At 30.5% G+C, this 18,553-nt stretch overlaps 2 protein-coding genes across 7 annotated transcripts in view; one reads left to right on the top strand and one right to left on the bottom strand.

The window, feature by feature from the left end:
• Positions 1-14,913, top strand: part of LOC107446950 (dickkopf-related protein 3) — a 37,942-nt gene extending 23,029 nt beyond the window's left edge. Inside the window, exons 1-4 of one of the 2 annotated variants that reach the window (XM_087167460.1) lie at positions 2,453-2,535; positions 4,127-4,274; positions 9,884-9,990; positions 14,621-14,913. In XM_087167460.1, coding sequence (XP_087023586.1) covers positions 2,497-2,535; positions 4,127-4,274; positions 9,884-9,990; positions 14,621-14,782 — 456 coding nt within the window. In that variant the 5' untranslated portion in view covers positions 2,453-2,496 and the 3' untranslated portion in view covers positions 14,783-14,913. Of the gene's footprint in view, positions 1-2,452; positions 2,536-4,126; positions 4,275-9,883; positions 9,991-14,620 lie in introns of those variants that run through there. The other variant, XM_087167461.1, reaches the window with a different exon arrangement.
• Positions 1-18,553, bottom strand: part of LOC122271814 (voltage-dependent calcium channel subunit alpha-2/delta-3) — a 485,956-nt gene that overhangs the window by 300,704 nt on the left and 166,699 nt on the right. The gene's annotated exons all lie outside the window — the stretch shown is intronic.

The following is an 18,553-nucleotide window of genomic DNA, read 5'->3' on the forward strand; positions in this document are numbered from 1 at the left end:
AAGAACATTCGCACCCCTTCTGCCTAAACAGGCATACGACAAAAAATAAAAAAATACAGCAATTGAATACTACAAATTAAGCAAATTGAGTTATAGATTTGTACATAAAATTGGATTTGTCTTTCAACTATCTACAAATTGCTTTAATTAACAAAGATTTAAGATATCATTTAATACTTTGTACGCTTTATATAACTAAACGTTTTTTGTTAGATTTTGTGACTAAACTGCGAGAATTGCAGGATTTGTTTTACCACAATTCTTAGGCATTCATTGTTTTCTTTAATATTTTCTGTTTGGAATGAAAATAGTTTTCTTGGTTTTGAACTAAATAAGATGAAAAAAAGATAAAGATTAAAAAAAATTTATATATTCTTTTTTTTTTCTCCAACGGATTGGCAGCCCCGGGTGGTTTTTGGTTTTCTCAAACAGTTTCCGCCGGAATAATTTTTCGTTGACAACAGTCCTTCAGCTTTTCGATCTTCAAAAGGGACAGGTCATTATAAAGCTGTCCAACGCATCCATGCCAGGATCTGTTTCTAGGGAAAGTACCCGCAGGTTTAGCTAAAAATATTAGTAATACTGTCGTTCTTCATACTTGTTATATGACAAACCCATTTTATTCTCGAAATTTTTATAAATTTTATTATATCCGATTCCTTGAAAAAGTGAGAAAGTTTAGAGTTTGATATCTTTGTTAGATTCCGCCAACTTGTTACCCACCAATATGTTTCGCTCCAAGATCTTTCTCTTCTCCATTTGCCATGCTTCGAATAAATAAGTCACAGAATTTATTATTGAACAGGTATAGAGCACATAGATTAGTATTTCTTTTAATTAGGCTTGATATGCGGTCTCTTTGAAAATCAAAGAAACATTGAGTGATGGCTATCAAGTTTTCTACAGCGTTATCAATAGTGAATGAAAAATAAATAGATGAAGTATTGAGAACTTTCATTTGGTAAATTAACCGTTCATATGGTAATGGTTTCCGGAAATATTGGTTTTCAAAATTACAGTCTTTATTACAACACATTTAGCAAAAAAATACAAATTTGTAAAGTAAATTTAACCGTATAAATTGCTTTTAGACTAGGCTCTAAGGCAGGGGTGGGCAAACTTTTTTGGTCGAGGGCGAAAAAACGAAGAAAAAAAGTTTGGTGGGCCAAGTAAAAACTTCTAAAGTAGAAAAACGATATACAAGTTATAATTTAAATATTTATTGAGATGAAAGAAATTGCAATTTCATTTTTAAAATGTCTTTATATTGAGATTCCAAGTGAGATGTACTTGTTTTAATACTCAAGGTTAAATGTTTGCCTGTTAGTCTACTTCTGAAATGATTTTTTCAAAGGTTTATAGTTGAAAACACTTGTTCACATATATAAAATGAAGCAAACATAGCACTGATTTTCTGGGCGTGAAATATTAAATTTGGGAAACTAGCTTTTGGTAATGATTTGTTAAACTTTAACTTTGGCATATTTAGAAACAACTGCTTCAAATGGCGCCAATCTACGGCTATTCTATAAAGAACATTTGCTTTCAACATTTTGCCAATTGGAGCTGCCTATTTCCATCAATTTATGTTTTGTAGAACAAAAATAGAGAAAGTAAAAAGATCATCAATACTTTGTTAAAAAAGTAAGAAAAAAATAGGTTTGAACAAAGTAGACAAGAAAATGTATGTATCTTGTTTATATTCGTCACTGATCGGCAAGTTAAAATTATATCCGATGGGCCGGATAAAACCTTCAGGCGGGCCTTAGTTTGCCCATCCCTGCTGCATGATAAAATTATAAAACTTTGCCACACTAACCAAATTTTATCGCACATTATTTAATAATATTTTATTGTTAACTAAGGCAAAATTATTACCAAAGTGCTGTTGCAAAAATAACCAGAATTTTGAGGCTTCCTTAAGAAAATGGTAAATTTTACCATATTCTGGTAGTTTTGGCCATACTCTTTTTAGCGCAATTGTATTATGTCGATCTCATTTCGTACTTAAATTCATTTTAATCAGTTCACTAATTCGCGAATTATCAAAAAAAAATATGAAAATTTTTACGTTTTAAATAGTGTATAAATAAAATGCTTTATTACAGAAAATTATCAAAAAACATAGTCAAAATAATTATAATATCTTTAAAGTATTTTATTTTTGAGCTTTTAATGATAATAATTTTCAATAAGTTTTGAGATTATTTGTGGGTGCGTGATTCCTCCCAATATATGGATATTAAGTAGATATCGAATGAATATTACGCACAAGTACTTGCGACAAAGATAATATTAAATATAGCTTTCTGAAACAAAAGAAACCTAACAATTATGCATTGTCTCTCAAATATATCTTTTCGATAAAACCACTTAATGACGCCACTTTATATGACCGATAAGTAATATAAAATTCTACTTTATCTATTACTTAAATCAGACACGGGTGGTTTTTTGAACAATTTTTGTCATTATTTTCAATTTAAGAAATAAAAGATGAAGATTGCACTGGTTGCCGCAGTTTGCTTAGTTTTGGTATGTAATTTTGTTATCAAAATATGCATTGAATTTTTTCAACCATTTATTAATGTTGATACAGGAGCAGTTAATTAAATAGATTTCACTATTCTTTTTTTTTTTTTTTTTTTTGTGCTTTTTTTATTTTTTTTTTGTTAGATACTGATTATGCAAAAAGGGATTATGATAGAAATTCGTTTACAAAATATTCAAAGCAATGGAATTCAAATTAAATCAAAATTAATGTATTATTTAAAAAAAAAAAAAAAAAAAGAATTCTAAACTTGGAATAGAAAAAAAAAAAGAATTTTCTTTTTACCAAAATTAAATTTCTATCAGGACAGTTTGGTTAAAAACAAAATAGTTCAGAAAATAAAAAGGAGTCAATTTTATTTTATTTTATAATCGTCAAAGATGAACAGCCGGCCCAAATTCGAGTTAACAACTACCGATTTTTAACTCCGTAGCCAACCAAGAAGACAAGGGAACTTGTGGATCAAGTATTAGGCGTAGCGGCAAACTTATGAGAAATTCACCTTAGAGGACTTTTTTGATGCAATTAATCTACATTTGCATTACGTGTAGAGAAAAACTTCCCACGGATAGCCTAATGGCAAGAGGACTCTTACCCAAGATTCGTCAACCACTGACGATATTTAACGTCAGCGCTAGGTTCGGTGGTGTGGAATTCGTATCAACCAGCCATCCCTGGGATTCGAACCTAGTTCACCTCATTGGGAGGGGAGTACTCTATCCTCTGAGGCACCGTGGTTCCATGGACAAAAATCACAATATAATTAAAAGTACTTAAATTATGTTGCTAAAAATTGTTTTTTGGCTTGAAAATTAAATTGTTATAGTACCATCTTTAGCTCATGCATTTTTCTTTAACAATAATATTTTTTTTAGAATTAAGGTTTCCTTGTTGTAGTTGTAGTCAATTTACGTCTCACTAGAGCTGCACGATGGGCTATTGGCGACGGTCTGGGAAACACCCCTGAGGATGATCCGAAGACATGCCATCACAATTTTGATCCTCTGCAGAGGGCATGGCACCCCCGCTTCGGTAGCCTGCACGCCAGACCTGCACGCGAAGTCGAGCACTTCACGGTAGAACAGTTTAACGAAGATCAATACCGCACACCCTCGGTCCCTACGCAGACTGATCTAAGTGGTCACCCACCCTCACAGTGACCGTAGCCAGTTATGCTTGACTTCGGTGATCTGCTGGAAACCGTTTTAACGATCAGTCCACTGCGGAACTTTTTTTTGTTAAGAATCAGCAGCTAAAATTTTTATTTTTTAAAATTCTCTTTCGGAAACAAAAAATCTTAAACAGTTGACTAAGTTTTCCTTTCAACCCTGAATTTCCATTGATGGTGTCACCAAAAAAACAAGAAGCGCATCCTCTGCCTTGAATCTCATGATTTCAAGCAGGCTTGGTGATATTGGCTTGGCATATGTAACAACAACAGATTTTTGTTTCAATTACAAGAATTATGTTTTTTTTACCAGAAATGTCATTACCGTCCAGTACGGTAATTTAACCAGACTGTTTTCTTTCGAGCATAATTAATATAATTTTAACGTATAAAATTGTCTTGTGCAGGTGGCAGTTGTCGCTGCTGAGAATGCAAAACAACGGCCTACCAGGAGACCTATAAAGAGATGCAATGACGGAGACGATTGTGCTGATGACGAATGCTGTGTGGGAGTTTTGTTCTTAAAAGGCACCTGTCGCCAACGACTTGGAGAAGGTGATATATACCTATTTTTAAATTTTAAATTATGATTTAATCATTTTAAGATTGTTGTGAAGCATTACTTTAGAAGCGAATGAATTCTTGAAAGACGATATGAATACACTGTTAGAAATTTCTCGGGAAAAAATATTGAATAACAATTTATTTAACATATTTTATTCCACCATATACAAACAAAGTTAAACAACCATAAATAAGATGGTATTCAAACTGTTCACTGAGAGAACAACTGTTTCAATATATTAACTGCTTTTACCTAATACAGTAAAACCACCAGAATTTTATCGCACAAAGTAGGCTAAACTAAGGAAGCCACTTAGTTCCTTATAGATGGGTACATACAGGTGGTTATCAAAATAATGGAAACACCCTAGATTTTGAAGGCTTGGGAATTGCTGTTCTTTCGTAAATGTTCTCTTTACGAAGGTATCTCCTAACTGTAACTGTTGACACTGGAGAATCCAGATGCTGATTGAGCTCTGCAGTCACTTTGGCTGCAGTTGTTTTCTTTTTCGACATTACAATCCGCTTCAATACCTGTCGGTTTCTTTCACTCAGCTTCTCCTTCCGTCCACTATTTTGCTTTGCTGAGCTTGTCTTTCCGCGCTGTGTGTATGCTGTCATTACTTTAGACACCGTACCTCTAGAAACACCTAAAAGCTGGGATGTTTCGGTCACTGTTGCTCCAACTAGTCGGGCTCCTACAATTTGGTCTCTCTGAAAATCTGTGAGGTCTGACATTTTACGCTTCTGACAAAAAATCAAAACGTAGACAACTCTGCTAAAGCTCTCTCATACCACCTAATATATGTACTTTTTATATTAAAAAAAAACTGGTATCTAAGATTATATTTTAATGCTTATGAAGCGAATTCTTAAATGTCACTTTTATTCACAAGTGTTTCCATTATTTTGACAATCACCTGTATATAGCCGAAATTGCTAATCTGTCAATCTCATGACTCATCATAAATCAATCATCAATCTCATGACAGAACGAGGGGTCAAGTCTCAGTTTTAAAACCACACTATTTCGCCCTTTTCTGTTCAATAGAGGAAGAATTTCCAGTGTCCTGCAATCCACAATATGTGACTCTGGCTTATTAGAATACGATATTCTCATTTACCCATAGATGGCAGCACCGTAAATCTGCTAAATTATCTCCATTGTCCAGTTGAATTTGTTTTTGTGCTGTTTTGAAACTATGGTAGTTGTAACTGGTTAATATTTCAAGATAGTTGTAAACTGTTTCAAAGCCGTCAAGGTAAAAAATGTTCTTTTCCGTAAACTTTAAGGTTAATTGGAAGGACAGACTGCTACCCGAAATGTAGTAAGAAAATTCTAGCAGTGTATTATGATATGGTGAGGCTATTAAATTGTTCTTTTCGAATAAAGTTAAAAAAGTGTGATTAAGATTACAAATAGAGAAATATCAATCTACCAGCTTCCTTTTTCTGCTGATTTCACCTAAACTTTTCATAAAGTTTTCCGAAATTCGAATAAATAAACCATCTTAAACAATAGAACACTAATTAAAGTATTAGAACTCTATTTCTGGAATTAATAACTAGCATTATTGGTTAAATATTTACTCTTAGTATAAAACTCAGTTTACTTATTTTTTCATGCAAATGCTATATTAAATGATAGCTAACTAATTAAAAATAAAACTTTTTAAAACTTTTGTTTCGCAGGAATTATTCGACTTATTTCACTTAAATTTTTTATTTTGCTACATAAAAGTACGTTCTTTAAAATAATTTAAAAAATTGCATTGCAATTACATACATTATGCAAAATTACATACTTTAAAAAAAATGACGCAGAAATACATACCTGAGAATTAAATTTTTTTGACCATTATTAAATAAAATAATAATAAATATTTACTTAAAAAATTTTTTGTGAAGAATTGTCTTTGGATAAGCAATTTTTATATTTGTGTGTAAACAGTTTTGAAAAGTTTTCGCTTCAAAAGCTCTCGAGATATGACGAAATACTCAAAAAATGAAATTAACACTAAGGGGTCTTAACATTATGGGAAATTTTGTAGTTGCTTAATTGATTGAACAATTTTGGAAAAAATTGTTGAATTGTTACTGTTATATAAATAATCCTTATTATTGAAAACACAGTTCTATTCTAAAGGTAAAGAGAATCTATTTGATATCTTTAAGCAAAATATATTGAGATCATTAAGAAAGTATTTTAGAATTTTAGCATTTGATATATGGTAAATGGGTCCAAATTTTGTGCCTTTTATCATTTAATTCCTAAGTTCTAAGTTTTCTATAATATTTCAATTATCAGTAATAATATGTTTGTGATGTTAATCAACAAAATCAAAATATTTCTTTTCTTCACAGTGACATTCATAATCGGATACATTATTCCTCCCTAAATTTTTGCTTATATCATTATAATTAAATATAGTTCAACCAAGAGAGTTATCATATTTAAAGCTTTTAATTATGTTAAAATCTTTTAATTTAAATATATTTTTGAAATTTTCAATAATATTATGAAATTTGATTTTATCGAAAATAGGGTTTAGAAAGTTAATAATGAAATATAAATTATCGAAATTTTTCTTTTTATTAGGGGAAAATTTCAATCATTTTAGCTTTTACAAGATCGAAACAAAGAATTTTGAAGGGTTAATTAATAAAATAAAAGTTAATAATAAGATCTTGAAGTTTATACACATCATTATTTTTAAACAAAATCTTTCATTGGTTTAATATTATTATGTTTATTAAAATCTTTTTTCATATTAGAAATAAAATTTTCATTTAGTTTGTCACTATTGCGAGAGATCTTTTACTTCTTGATCCCCGTTCACCTCGATTTGAACGCTTATCTTTAATATGAAAAAATAAATAAATTGAGGAGTCCTTAAAGTTAATCTGTGTATGTTGGAAGGTATCCTTCAGCCCATACAGCAAAATTGTTTTGTATAAAAGCATACAGTAATTTTCTTCTCTCAAATCTAAATCTTCTACTATATCTAAAATATTGATTTCGACTCTGTTAAAGTTATGTTCTCTAAAATGATACAATTCCAGGTTATTGATAAGTTTATTACTGTTTATGTCAGAACGATGTTGATTAATTCGAATAATAAGCGAGTTACGGGTTTGCCCAACATATTGCATGCTACAAAAACCACAGGTTAACATATAAATAACATTTTTCATTTTACAAAAAGATTTGGATCTATTGTTATGATGGATTGTTTGTTTTTGTCAATAATAGGCCAAGTTCTGCATCTTTTATTATCACACGCCGGGTATTGAATGTAAATCAAAAAATCGTTTGCTTTATCTTTTGCTTTCAGAGTAGCAGGATGTCGATCCGAAGGTCCCCTCGGAATTAGAGACCTCGTACCGGGTACAACATGAAGAATAATTCAAATATTGAACATATTTTTTTCCAGGCATTTAATTATTATAACTTTTTAAATCCATAAAAATAGGCTTATAGAGCATCGTCCCAAACACACGTCCATGTTTTCTCTACATTTTGAATTTAGTTTGAGAGTTCTATTTATTTGCAGCTTAAGCGCAATAAATAAAACTTATTGTTTTTTTTAATTTTTTTCCTTTTGTATTTATTTATTATGATGTGTATCTCTCTCTTTCTCTCTCTCTATACATACATATATATGTAGCATATGTAACATAAAAAGCTTCTATTAATCTTTTTATGTTAGTTTCTTTGCTATAAAACAACTCCTACTTTATTCCTAATTAATTATTCTATTCGAAATACTTTCTCACACTTTTAAAAGCCACATCCTGTTCTTAAATCTATTTTTGGCTCAACTATGCATTTAATTAAGAGCAGGACATATCTCCCTTTGCTCTGTGTGGGAAAAGATAGATTTCTTTCATAAACCAATAGTAATCCTTGGGACTTCTCTTATCCCCTCAAATATAACAAAATAGAGGGATATTCCTTTGCTACTTTCCCTAGGATAAAAACTTAAGCACACAGTTTTAGAGTGCGAATTTGAGCTCCGCCTTTGCTAGAAAATGTCTTAAATATACTATGTGAAGCTAATAAAATATTTTTTGCCTTCCAACTGCTATCTGCGTGGCCTAACATCACTCACCATGACTGCTACCCTTTCAAGCCTTGCAGGATAAATTTTGCAGTTGGTTTGGCAATTTTTTTTTCACTGCCTCCATTAAAAAAATGCTTTTTTCAAATAAGTAAAAAATATATAAATATAAAAGGAAAGAAGAAAATAATCGAATGAAGGTTTAGGAGATACCGGCGTTTCTCGTGAAACAGATATCCTGACTAAAAGAATATGATGCCATAAAATTAAAAGAGAATTTCGGGACTTTCCTCCTTAATGGGTCCAGACGTTGCCTCTACCGTTGTACCGGAATCGTCGTCAAAGAATTGATGTCTTCGCTGTTTTGGTTTCGTTTTCGCCTACCGCGTGTTACCATCAACAATTAGCCTCTTGCGGATTTGCAGCATGTGCTTAATGTATTGCCCTACTTGCCTGCTGCTTGTCGGTCTCATTGACGGTTGATAAAGGTTCAGCATATGATCGAATTGATTTCGTTTTCGGGGATTTCCTCGAATGCTCTTCTGTGTTTCCTTGAACGGAAGATGACCAAAAATGTGATTTCAAGTGGTGGCTATGATTCCGCTCGCGTGTGAGTGTGATTTATCAAATATTTGAAGTGATTTATTGGTGATTAAATGCAGATGTGATTGGTATTTACTCTCAAAATTTTCTATACCAGTCGAAAGTTTTAGACGTGAATACTTTTGAATCATTCACGCTCATATCTTGAAATTAGAACATATAATTTTATATTTATTGTTCCAAATATTTATTGTTCCAATAATTTTATATTTATCTATTGATATTTATATTTTGATAATATTTCCATTTATTAATATTATTATTCAATGGTTTATCATATTGTTTGTTTAAATTAAATCCGCTCGCGTGTGCGCGTGATTCATCAAATATTAGAAGTGATTTATTGGTGATTAAATACAGATGTGATTGGTATTTACTCTCAAAATTTTCTATACCAGTTTAAGTTTTTAAACGTGAATACTTTTGAATCATTTACGCTCATATATTGAAATAGGAACATATAATTTTATGTTTATTGTTCCAAATATTTATTCCGGTAATATTATATTTATCTATTGATATTTATATTTTGATAATTGTTCCATTTTCTTTAAGGCATAAATTACTTGAAATTACTCATAAGAAATTTGGCCATCCGGGAATTCAAAAAACTATTAATTTGCTTACTCCTGTTTACTATTGGGAAAATATTACTTTGGATATTTCAAATTTTAACAAATATATATATATATATATATATATATATATATATATATATATATATATATATATATATATATATATATATATATATACACAAAATTAAAATTTGCTTCCATTCCCGAGTTATTGGATATTTATATATACATACACATTACAAATATTTAAGGGTTAACTCAATATTTATCAGTCACTCTATTAAATAATTTGAATTTTTTGATTTTAAACTTATGTTTATAATTTTTATAATTTCTTTGTTAATGTCTCATTAACTAGGAAAGCGATGCATTGACGATGAGGGCGGTATTAGGGGAAAATATTTATTGCAATGTCCTTGTGCTCAAGGTTTAAAATGCATTCCTGAGAAAGTAGAAGAACATATTGTAAGTTAATGAACTTTTCAACTTCTTAATAATTAGTTACATATAGGTTATAATTCATATTTATTTGATTATTATTAATTATTTTCTCCCCTGCATGCAACTAGTTTTGCACCTAACAATATTTTTATTTAACATAGCTCTTTTTTTATTGTATTTTTCATACTTACATTTAAGATTTTTCATAATTTTTTCCCCTCTCAACCAATTATATTCTGTTTTTATAAATATAATAAAGATTTTTCCAAATACACTGGTCGACAAAATTAAGAGATGGAAGACATTTTTCCAATTATCTCAAAAAATGCTGAATATAAATAAATGAAATTTGGTGTTGATATAGCTTATTCCATGATAATAAATTATGCAAAACAAAAATGAAAGTACCATTCACTGGCAAGACCTATTGCCAATAAATCTAACGTAGTCTGAACTTAAGGATAAAAGATGACAATAAAAGTGAGGCTTGTACAGTGTGTGTTGCCTCTAGTATGGTGTATGGTCACACCTGACAGACAGACAGCATGCACAACGAGTATGCGTGTTGTTAATATGGGAGTTAAGAAGAACTTGTGGAAGACCCTCCCATTCTCCCACCAGAGCGATTTTTTTAACTCCAGAATGGTTCTGGGGGGAGGTTGGCGCATCGCAATAGCCAAGAGCATCCCTAGCTTGTTCAATATGATTCAGGTCAGGGGATTTGGCTGGCCAATCCATTCGTTGAATATTTTTGCTTTTCAGACACTCATCAACCATGAGAGCCCTATGTGGTCGCGCATTGTCGTCCATAAAAATGAACTCAGGGCCAACAGCGCCCCTGAAAAGAAGCACATAGCACTCTAGGACCTCCTGCCTGTACCTCTGGGCATTGTCAAACACATGGAGCGGTGTGCGGGTACCTTGCATGATCCCTGCGCAAACCATGAGTCCTCCACCAGCATAATGGTCCCTTTCGATAATGTTGCTGGGATGGTATCGGGTTCCAGGTTCCCTCCATATCAATAACTGTCCAGAAATAGCGTCATAGAAATGTGCGAAAATGCTTTCCATCTCTTAATTTTGTCCACCAGTGTAGTAAAATAAATTATCTGTGGTAGCTGCAGAGTAAATATATTATTAAATTGGTTAGTAAAAAATAAGCTAGTTGCAGTAAAACTTTGTCATTTTGTGTTGAAGAAAAATATATTTTAAATTTTTAGAAGAAATTAAAAATACATCTTTAGAATTCAAAGTTTACGCTTTTCAATTTAGAATTTCTTAGAACGCAAGATGTATCATTTAAAATTTCTCAGAACACAAAGTGTAGTTTTTTCAGTTTGGAATTTATTAAGTTGAGATACGCTCAATCCATCGTGTTGATGTGTTTCCTAAATTCAAAATGAAAGTTTTTTAATAATTGAATATGTTTGAAAAGCACTTCGTTAATTTTCCAGTGATAACTTTTCAGAAAAAAAAACTACGCTCGTATAAAATATTATATAAATCATCCAAACAAAGAGCTTAAAGTTTTGCTATTACTTATTAAAAATATAGAGAAAACATGGAAAATAAAGAATAATGAAAGGAGAGGAAAAAAATTATTAAAATGAACTATTGAAAAGAAAGTTTTTTAAAAAAAATTAAAAAACCAGGAAAAAATAGAAAAGATATAATCCTTTCATCAACTGACACGATTATATCCGCAAAAAGGAGTGCTTTCTAATTTTGTATCAAAATAGCCATAGCAAAATATACCAATACAATACTGAAGCACAAAAAAAATTGAAACAAAATAGAACACATTGAGAAAAAATATATCACGTAAAAAACAGAAAATAAAATGTAAAGAAAAAACAGAACAAAACATAAAACGGAATCTATAAAGCGAATAGCGAATTCAAATGAACTTTAAATGAATGAACTTACATTACTTTTAAGAATGATTCAAAATATTTTCGGAATAAGAATGCCAGATTACAAAATATAAAAACAGAAGCGGAAGGGGAGCTAAAAGCGTAGAGGCGAATTTGTTTTATGTCGCGTTCTCACTGCAGTACTGAGGTGCATTCAATTTGTTAGTTACCGAGGATTGTCCTGAAAATGGATGTGAGCATGGTAATAATATTACACTGGATAATTTAAGGAAGTTTATAATTAATAAGTTTGATATTTAATTATACAATTGGGTATAATATAAAAAAAACACAACTACTTCCACTTAGTAGGAATAACATTTACCATGACGCAATGCTAAATTCTATGCCACTATCCACATAAATCAATTATTAATCAAAAATCGGATATCAATTACTTTTCTTTATAATGCAATAAAATCTGGCGAGCAGCTATTTAAACGATCAAACACTTCGTTTGTTTATTTGTGGCTTGAAGTTAGGCTCGCAGAAAATGCCGTTCATGGGTTAAATTTAGTAGGAATAACACAACCTGTGACGTAGGCTATAGTATACCCAATTTTCAGAATTTTAGAAAAGTGAGATTTATTTTTTAAAGAGAGAGAGAGAGGGGGGGGGGAGATAGAGAGAGATAAAGAGAGAGAGAAACATGATTTGCCCCTTTTGCACAGAATTTTAGTAACGAATTTGTCCAAATTTGATTTGCACATGATAAAAAGATAAATTAACAAAGAAGTTTTTAGTAAATTCATAATACAGAATTTAATTACTTTAGTTAGGTATCCACTGTTTTTTCTTTTATCAAGTTTTGTAAGGGTTTGTCTATTTGTCTTTTTGGATAAATAAACATTACTACATATTCTTTTAATTATATTTATTTGATTAAAAATATTATTTAATAAAATGTTTTTAGACACGTTAGAATTCCAAGTATATAGTTTATTTATATTAAAATTAAAATCATTTCTTTTATCATATGAATCAAAAAATGCAGACATTTTCTTCTTTTTTGATACCCAAATCAAAAAAATTAAAATTAATATAATCATAGTGATTACGAAGCAAGATTAATTTCTCCGGGTAAATATCATTTATAATTTGACATATTTTGCTTTGGATGTATTGATACAATATTAGAAAGTACTCCTTTTTTCGGACATAGTCGTGCGAGCTGATGAAGAGATTATATCTTTTTTTTTCGCTTTTGTTTTCAGGCTTTTTAATTTACATTTTTTAATTTTTTTTAAATATATTTACGTGTAATAATTTTTTTACTTTTTACATTAATTTTTTATATTTTCTATGTTTTCTCGATATTTTTATACTCTAATAATGAAGTTACTCTTTATTCTGCTATATATGGGTCATTCTCACGAAAACTGTCATTTTTCAGTTCATAAAATCCCAAAAAAGTAAAGTGAATAAAAAGCTCTGAAACTTTTTATATTAATAGAAATATGTAATGGCATTATAAAGAAAGTATATATCCTATAAAGTATACTTAATATTTAAACTAATTAATTAATTTCACTATTTAAAAAGTGAGGGAATGACATTTTATTTTAATACATGTTTTTCTCTAAGTTACAGCTACCTTAAGTTTGAAAATGATAACATACTAAGTATATCTAACATTTATTATAATTTAGTTTTATATATTTAATAGTTTTTACAGGTTTGGGAAATAAAATTGGCTGGCACGATTGAACAAAAAATTTTTTTTATAATATACTCATCTTGAACCATTCCGTCACTTCAGCATCATTCCCTCACTTTATACACTAGTGAGGGAATGACAAATTTAATAAAATTCAAAAATAACAGTTAGGTCTTATTAATTTCTGAAATCACATACAATTATATTCATACAAGAAAGCAACATATAATTATCCACTTTCTCGATGAAGTTGTATTTTATTTTACTCTAAAAAACGACATGAGGGAATGACAAATGTAAAAAATTTTACCTGGTTTGATTCATTCAAATTTATTCCACAGTAAAGCTTCTTTAAGTTGAAAATGGAAACATACTGCAATTTTGTTCTATGATGCCAGTTGTTAACTGCTAAAGTTTTTATTAAAATATTTTTATTCGAAGAAGATTGCAAGTGATAAGAACATGGTTGTGAGGGAATGATGCGAAACACTAGGGACAAAGTTTAAAATAGTGCTGTGTTAATATTTTTATCAGAAATTAAATTTAAAATTGATTTTCTGAATTCTATATTTCAATATTCTGAAATAAAAAACACGATTTTGTATACAAAAAAAAATTAATTTCAGAAACAATTTTTTCTTTTTCTAAATCAACAGTGGGGACAAGTGAGGGAATGACATATTGGTACATTTTAATTACCTAAAATAAATAAAAAATTCTTTTGTTAGCCTGCATTCTGAAGGACACTTTCCCTGAAATTTTTTTTTTCGTAAGTTGTAAAACAAACATAAAATGTACTGGGGACATGAAAATGACTGTTTTTGTGAGAATGACCCATATATATACACATACATACAGAATATGCGAGTATATTTTTGCGAGTGTGGCGATTAACTTATGAGTATTGCCTTTAGAAACTCTTTTTTTTGAACATTGATAGTCGTGCTCAGAATTTTGTCGGCTGTTCGATGCTGGTTGTAAAACAAATTAAATGAGTGCTTACTTTTCATAGTTGAATGAAATCAGCATAGTAATTATTTTTCGATTAATTTGAGTGGATAGCTGATTTTTTCCTTATTTTTAGTTTGGTCAAGTCAAAATAAATGAAAGATGTAGAACAGGTGCTTCACCTTCTCCAGAACCTGAAGTTACTACAGGTGGACAAGTCTCCAGAGAAACAGTTGAAGAACAATCCTCCGCAGAACCAGAGGTGGAACTATCCTCCGTAATTCCAGAGGATGAATAAGTATCAATTGGTACCGGAGGAGTAAGAAATTAGATAAAGAATGAGAAACAAAACATGTCAAGATTTGGAATGTACAAACATGTGACTACTGTTTCCAAAAATAAAGCATAACGTATTTACGAAAAAAAAAATGCTTCTTATATTGTTAAATTATTCCATTAAAATAATAAAATGTAGCCGTATTATTCAAGGTCATATATAAAATTAAATTTGCTCGTAATGCATAGATTATTGATAATACAGTGATAATAAATGAATGATAATACACTATCATTCATTAGAAAAAAATTCATTTAAAAATATGCTAATGAAAATACAATACGACATGTTTCAAGCGACGAAAAATAAATCCCAATTAGTAAGACTTGTCATGCATGAATGAGAAAAAAAAACAAATTGATTTGCGATATAAAACGCATAGTTGCCAATAAGATATGGTAAACAAAAAAGATTAATAAACAGAACAAGAAAAAACACTATGTCAGTAGGGTAAAATGGTTATGCCCTCTCGCTATGGAGTTGGTGAGGGGAACAGAATTCATGGGAATCAGAATTCATGTTAATGAAACAAGATTCCAGGGCATCTAGCTGAGCTGATGTGACAGGAGTGATTAAATTTTAAAGCGAGCAGATCACGCTATTGGTGCAGAATACACATCACTACGTCTGTGAAGGGAGATGATATGTACCAGCTGGCGTTTACTCGACTTAAGCTACAGATTTCATTTTCAAGTGGGGTTTGAACTTATTTCATTCTTGTAAATGCTTAAGTAATATCAGTTTATTTCCATGACTTTTGACTCTAATTGAAACTATTTCAAAATTGTGCGAATTGTAAGTAGTATTTTTATTTTGAAGAATTAAAAGATAATTTTATTTAGTCATATGCATAATACTTTGCAACATTTCTAACAGTAACAAAACCAAATACTGTTTACTCTTGTAGTACTTATCTTTATTATCTATTACGTCTTGTAGATACTTTACTCTTGTAGTACTGATACTGCTTTCCTTGCCATCAGTGCCTTTTTAAAATTCAGTAAATTGCATAATTGTTTTCTTTTGAGCAACCATTTCTTTTATTGAAAAATTTGCGAAATATCAGGCTAAAAAATACATTTGAAATTTAATGTAGTTTTCTATCTTACGATTGTAATGAAATCAACAATAAATTATTAAATAAAAATAAAGGAAATAAGAAATGAACTTGTTTAATGGCAAGATTTTTTGCAATCTTCCAAAATCGCTTTAGCGCCATCTCCTTACAACAAGTAGTGATGTTATTTTCGACCAAATGCGTGATACGGCCACTTTGAAACTTGACTGGGATAGAAATACTTTTGGCATTGTGGAAATTGAATTTATGCCCCAGATTCCAACAATGTGCAGCTATTGATTATTTATCATATTCTTGATAACTGACATGTCTATTGTGTTAAGTCTTTATTTTAAATCACGTTTGATTTGCTCGATGTTACAAAGGTCACACTGGCAAGGTATGCGGTAAATGCCCAAACGATATTAAAAACTTATAGGATCTTAAAGAGACTTGAAATTAGATTTGTTAACAGGGCTAAAAATAAGTTTAAAACCAAAATGAAAGAGAATATTAGCAATTTTGTAGCAAACGGGAGAAAACGATAGCAAAGTAACAGTTCACTGTAAAGATTAGAAAAAGAGAGAGGCATTTGGGTCAATTAGTTTAGCAAGGGTTGAATTAACTGTAGAAGGGTTAAATGCATGGTTAACAGAAATCAGAAAACGTGTAGAGTAAGTTCAGTTCAGATTTCAAAGAAGATTTAGAGCAAAGGTTAAGAGCACGGAAAACGAAAGTATGAAATCTTCAGACAATTAGGGTCATTAAAATTAACAGAAGGGGGCAAAAAGACAGCAAACTATCTATGATAAACAAAGGCAGGAAAGTAATCAGGGTGTTTAGTTGCAAGAACATCTAAAAAAGATTAAATAAAATTATTTTTCGCATTGAAACCAAATTAAATTTTTAGGTTAATCGGCTTGACAACAAAAAAGTAACGCTTTGAAAATCTGTATCACTGTCTAGTAAGATAAACCTACTATCAACATATCTTTTCCACCATGAGAGTTTGAACATTTTAAAAACTTTTTCATGGAAATGATGTATTAATAAATTACCAAGAATTGGGGGAAAAAGGTGGTTGCCCACTAGAGTAGGTCGAAAAAAATGAGGTTCGAAATTTCGAAGCACTTTAATGTCGTTGGATTCTAAGGCTTACTCATACCTTCCAACTTATGAAGATTTTGAAAATAATTCTTTCTAGTGGTAGCGAACCAGAGTAGAAATTTTTAAAGCAAATGGATCTCTCATAAAACTTTTATCTGAACTTAAGAATCTAGCCATATGGCCTGCACTTTTATAAGTAATAGTGGACAAGTTACGCTAAAATTAATTTTTTTTAAATATTAAGACATTAATTTTGCTACCGTCTGAAAAGAAGATTTCTGAAACTACGGAAATTCCGTAGCAGTTGGAGGGTATGGGCTTACTGCATTGATAAGGTTCCTTTTTTGCATCTACTGCGCATTTAAAGTATTTTTTTTAGAGAAACGAGGATTAACTTAGAATTGTTCGGATATATTAATCTCTAGCTTCATGTTCACTTATTTTATTCGAAGCCTCTATCACAAATTTGACACACCTTTCCATAACCTCGAAATAACAGATAAACTTTGGTATTTCTTTAATAATTTACATGGTGCCTAGATAGAATGATTTAATAATATCTATTGCAGCATTGGGGGAGAAAATCTCATGCAAGAATCCCAGTTATGTTTTCTAAGTAATCCGCAGCTTGAAAGTTTATCTCCGGTTGCACGAAACTAGGGTTTAGCCTCACCGAACTCATTCTTGTTTGCTCATTCCTGACAACCAACAATATCTTCAGTACATTTTCAATGCAATCGCCATGAGAATCCTCCAGAAGACTTAGGAAATCGCGATCCTGTTACTTTATTCCATTACAGATGGCTAACTCTTGTCAAGCAAGTTCTTAGGTCGTATGTAAAAAGGATCTTAAAAGCAAGACAAAACCATCCCTATGAAAATTTCCGGTATAAATTTTGTAAATAATTAAATTTAACCGTATAAATTGCTCTTAGGCCAGGCCCTAAAGCAGGGATGGGCAAACTTAAGAAAAAAAAAAAAATTGAGAAAAAAATTGTTTGGCGGGCCAAGTAAAATTTTCAAAATTTAAATTTTTAAAAAAACCAATATTTAAGTTTTAATTTAAGTATTTAGTGAGATGAATGAAATTTCGATTTCATTTTTATATGAGTAGTTCCTTATATGAGGTTCGAAGTGAGATGTGCTTACTTTAAAGAACGAGGCTAAATGCTTGTCTGTTAGTCTACTTCTAAAATGATTGTTTATATTTAAGATTATTTTAATTTATTTTTAATATTTTATTTTCATATTTAAGATTATTTAAGATGTATTTAAGATTAAGCAAACATAGCACTGATTTCCTGAGCATGAAATATTAAGATTTTGGGTACTAGCTTTTGGTAATGATTTGTAAAACTCAAACATTGGCATATTTAGAAACAACTGTATCAGATGATTGCTAGATTGTCCTCTCGTTGTAGCTTAAAATGCGCAGTCTGCCACGCGTGAAGCATAATTCACCTATATTCGATTCCATAAGTTTGCTCCTCGAGAAACACAAACGCCAATCTACAGCTATTCTATTAAGAACTTCTGCTTTCAACATTTTACCAATTGAAGCTCTCTGT

This window comes from Parasteatoda tepidariorum, chromosome 7 (genome assembly GCF_982258835.1).
Source record: "Parasteatoda tepidariorum strain Cologne lab strain chromosome 7, Ptep-v5.0, whole genome shotgun sequence".
Classification (NCBI taxonomy): domain Eukaryota; kingdom Metazoa; phylum Arthropoda; class Arachnida; order Araneae; family Theridiidae; genus Parasteatoda; species Parasteatoda tepidariorum.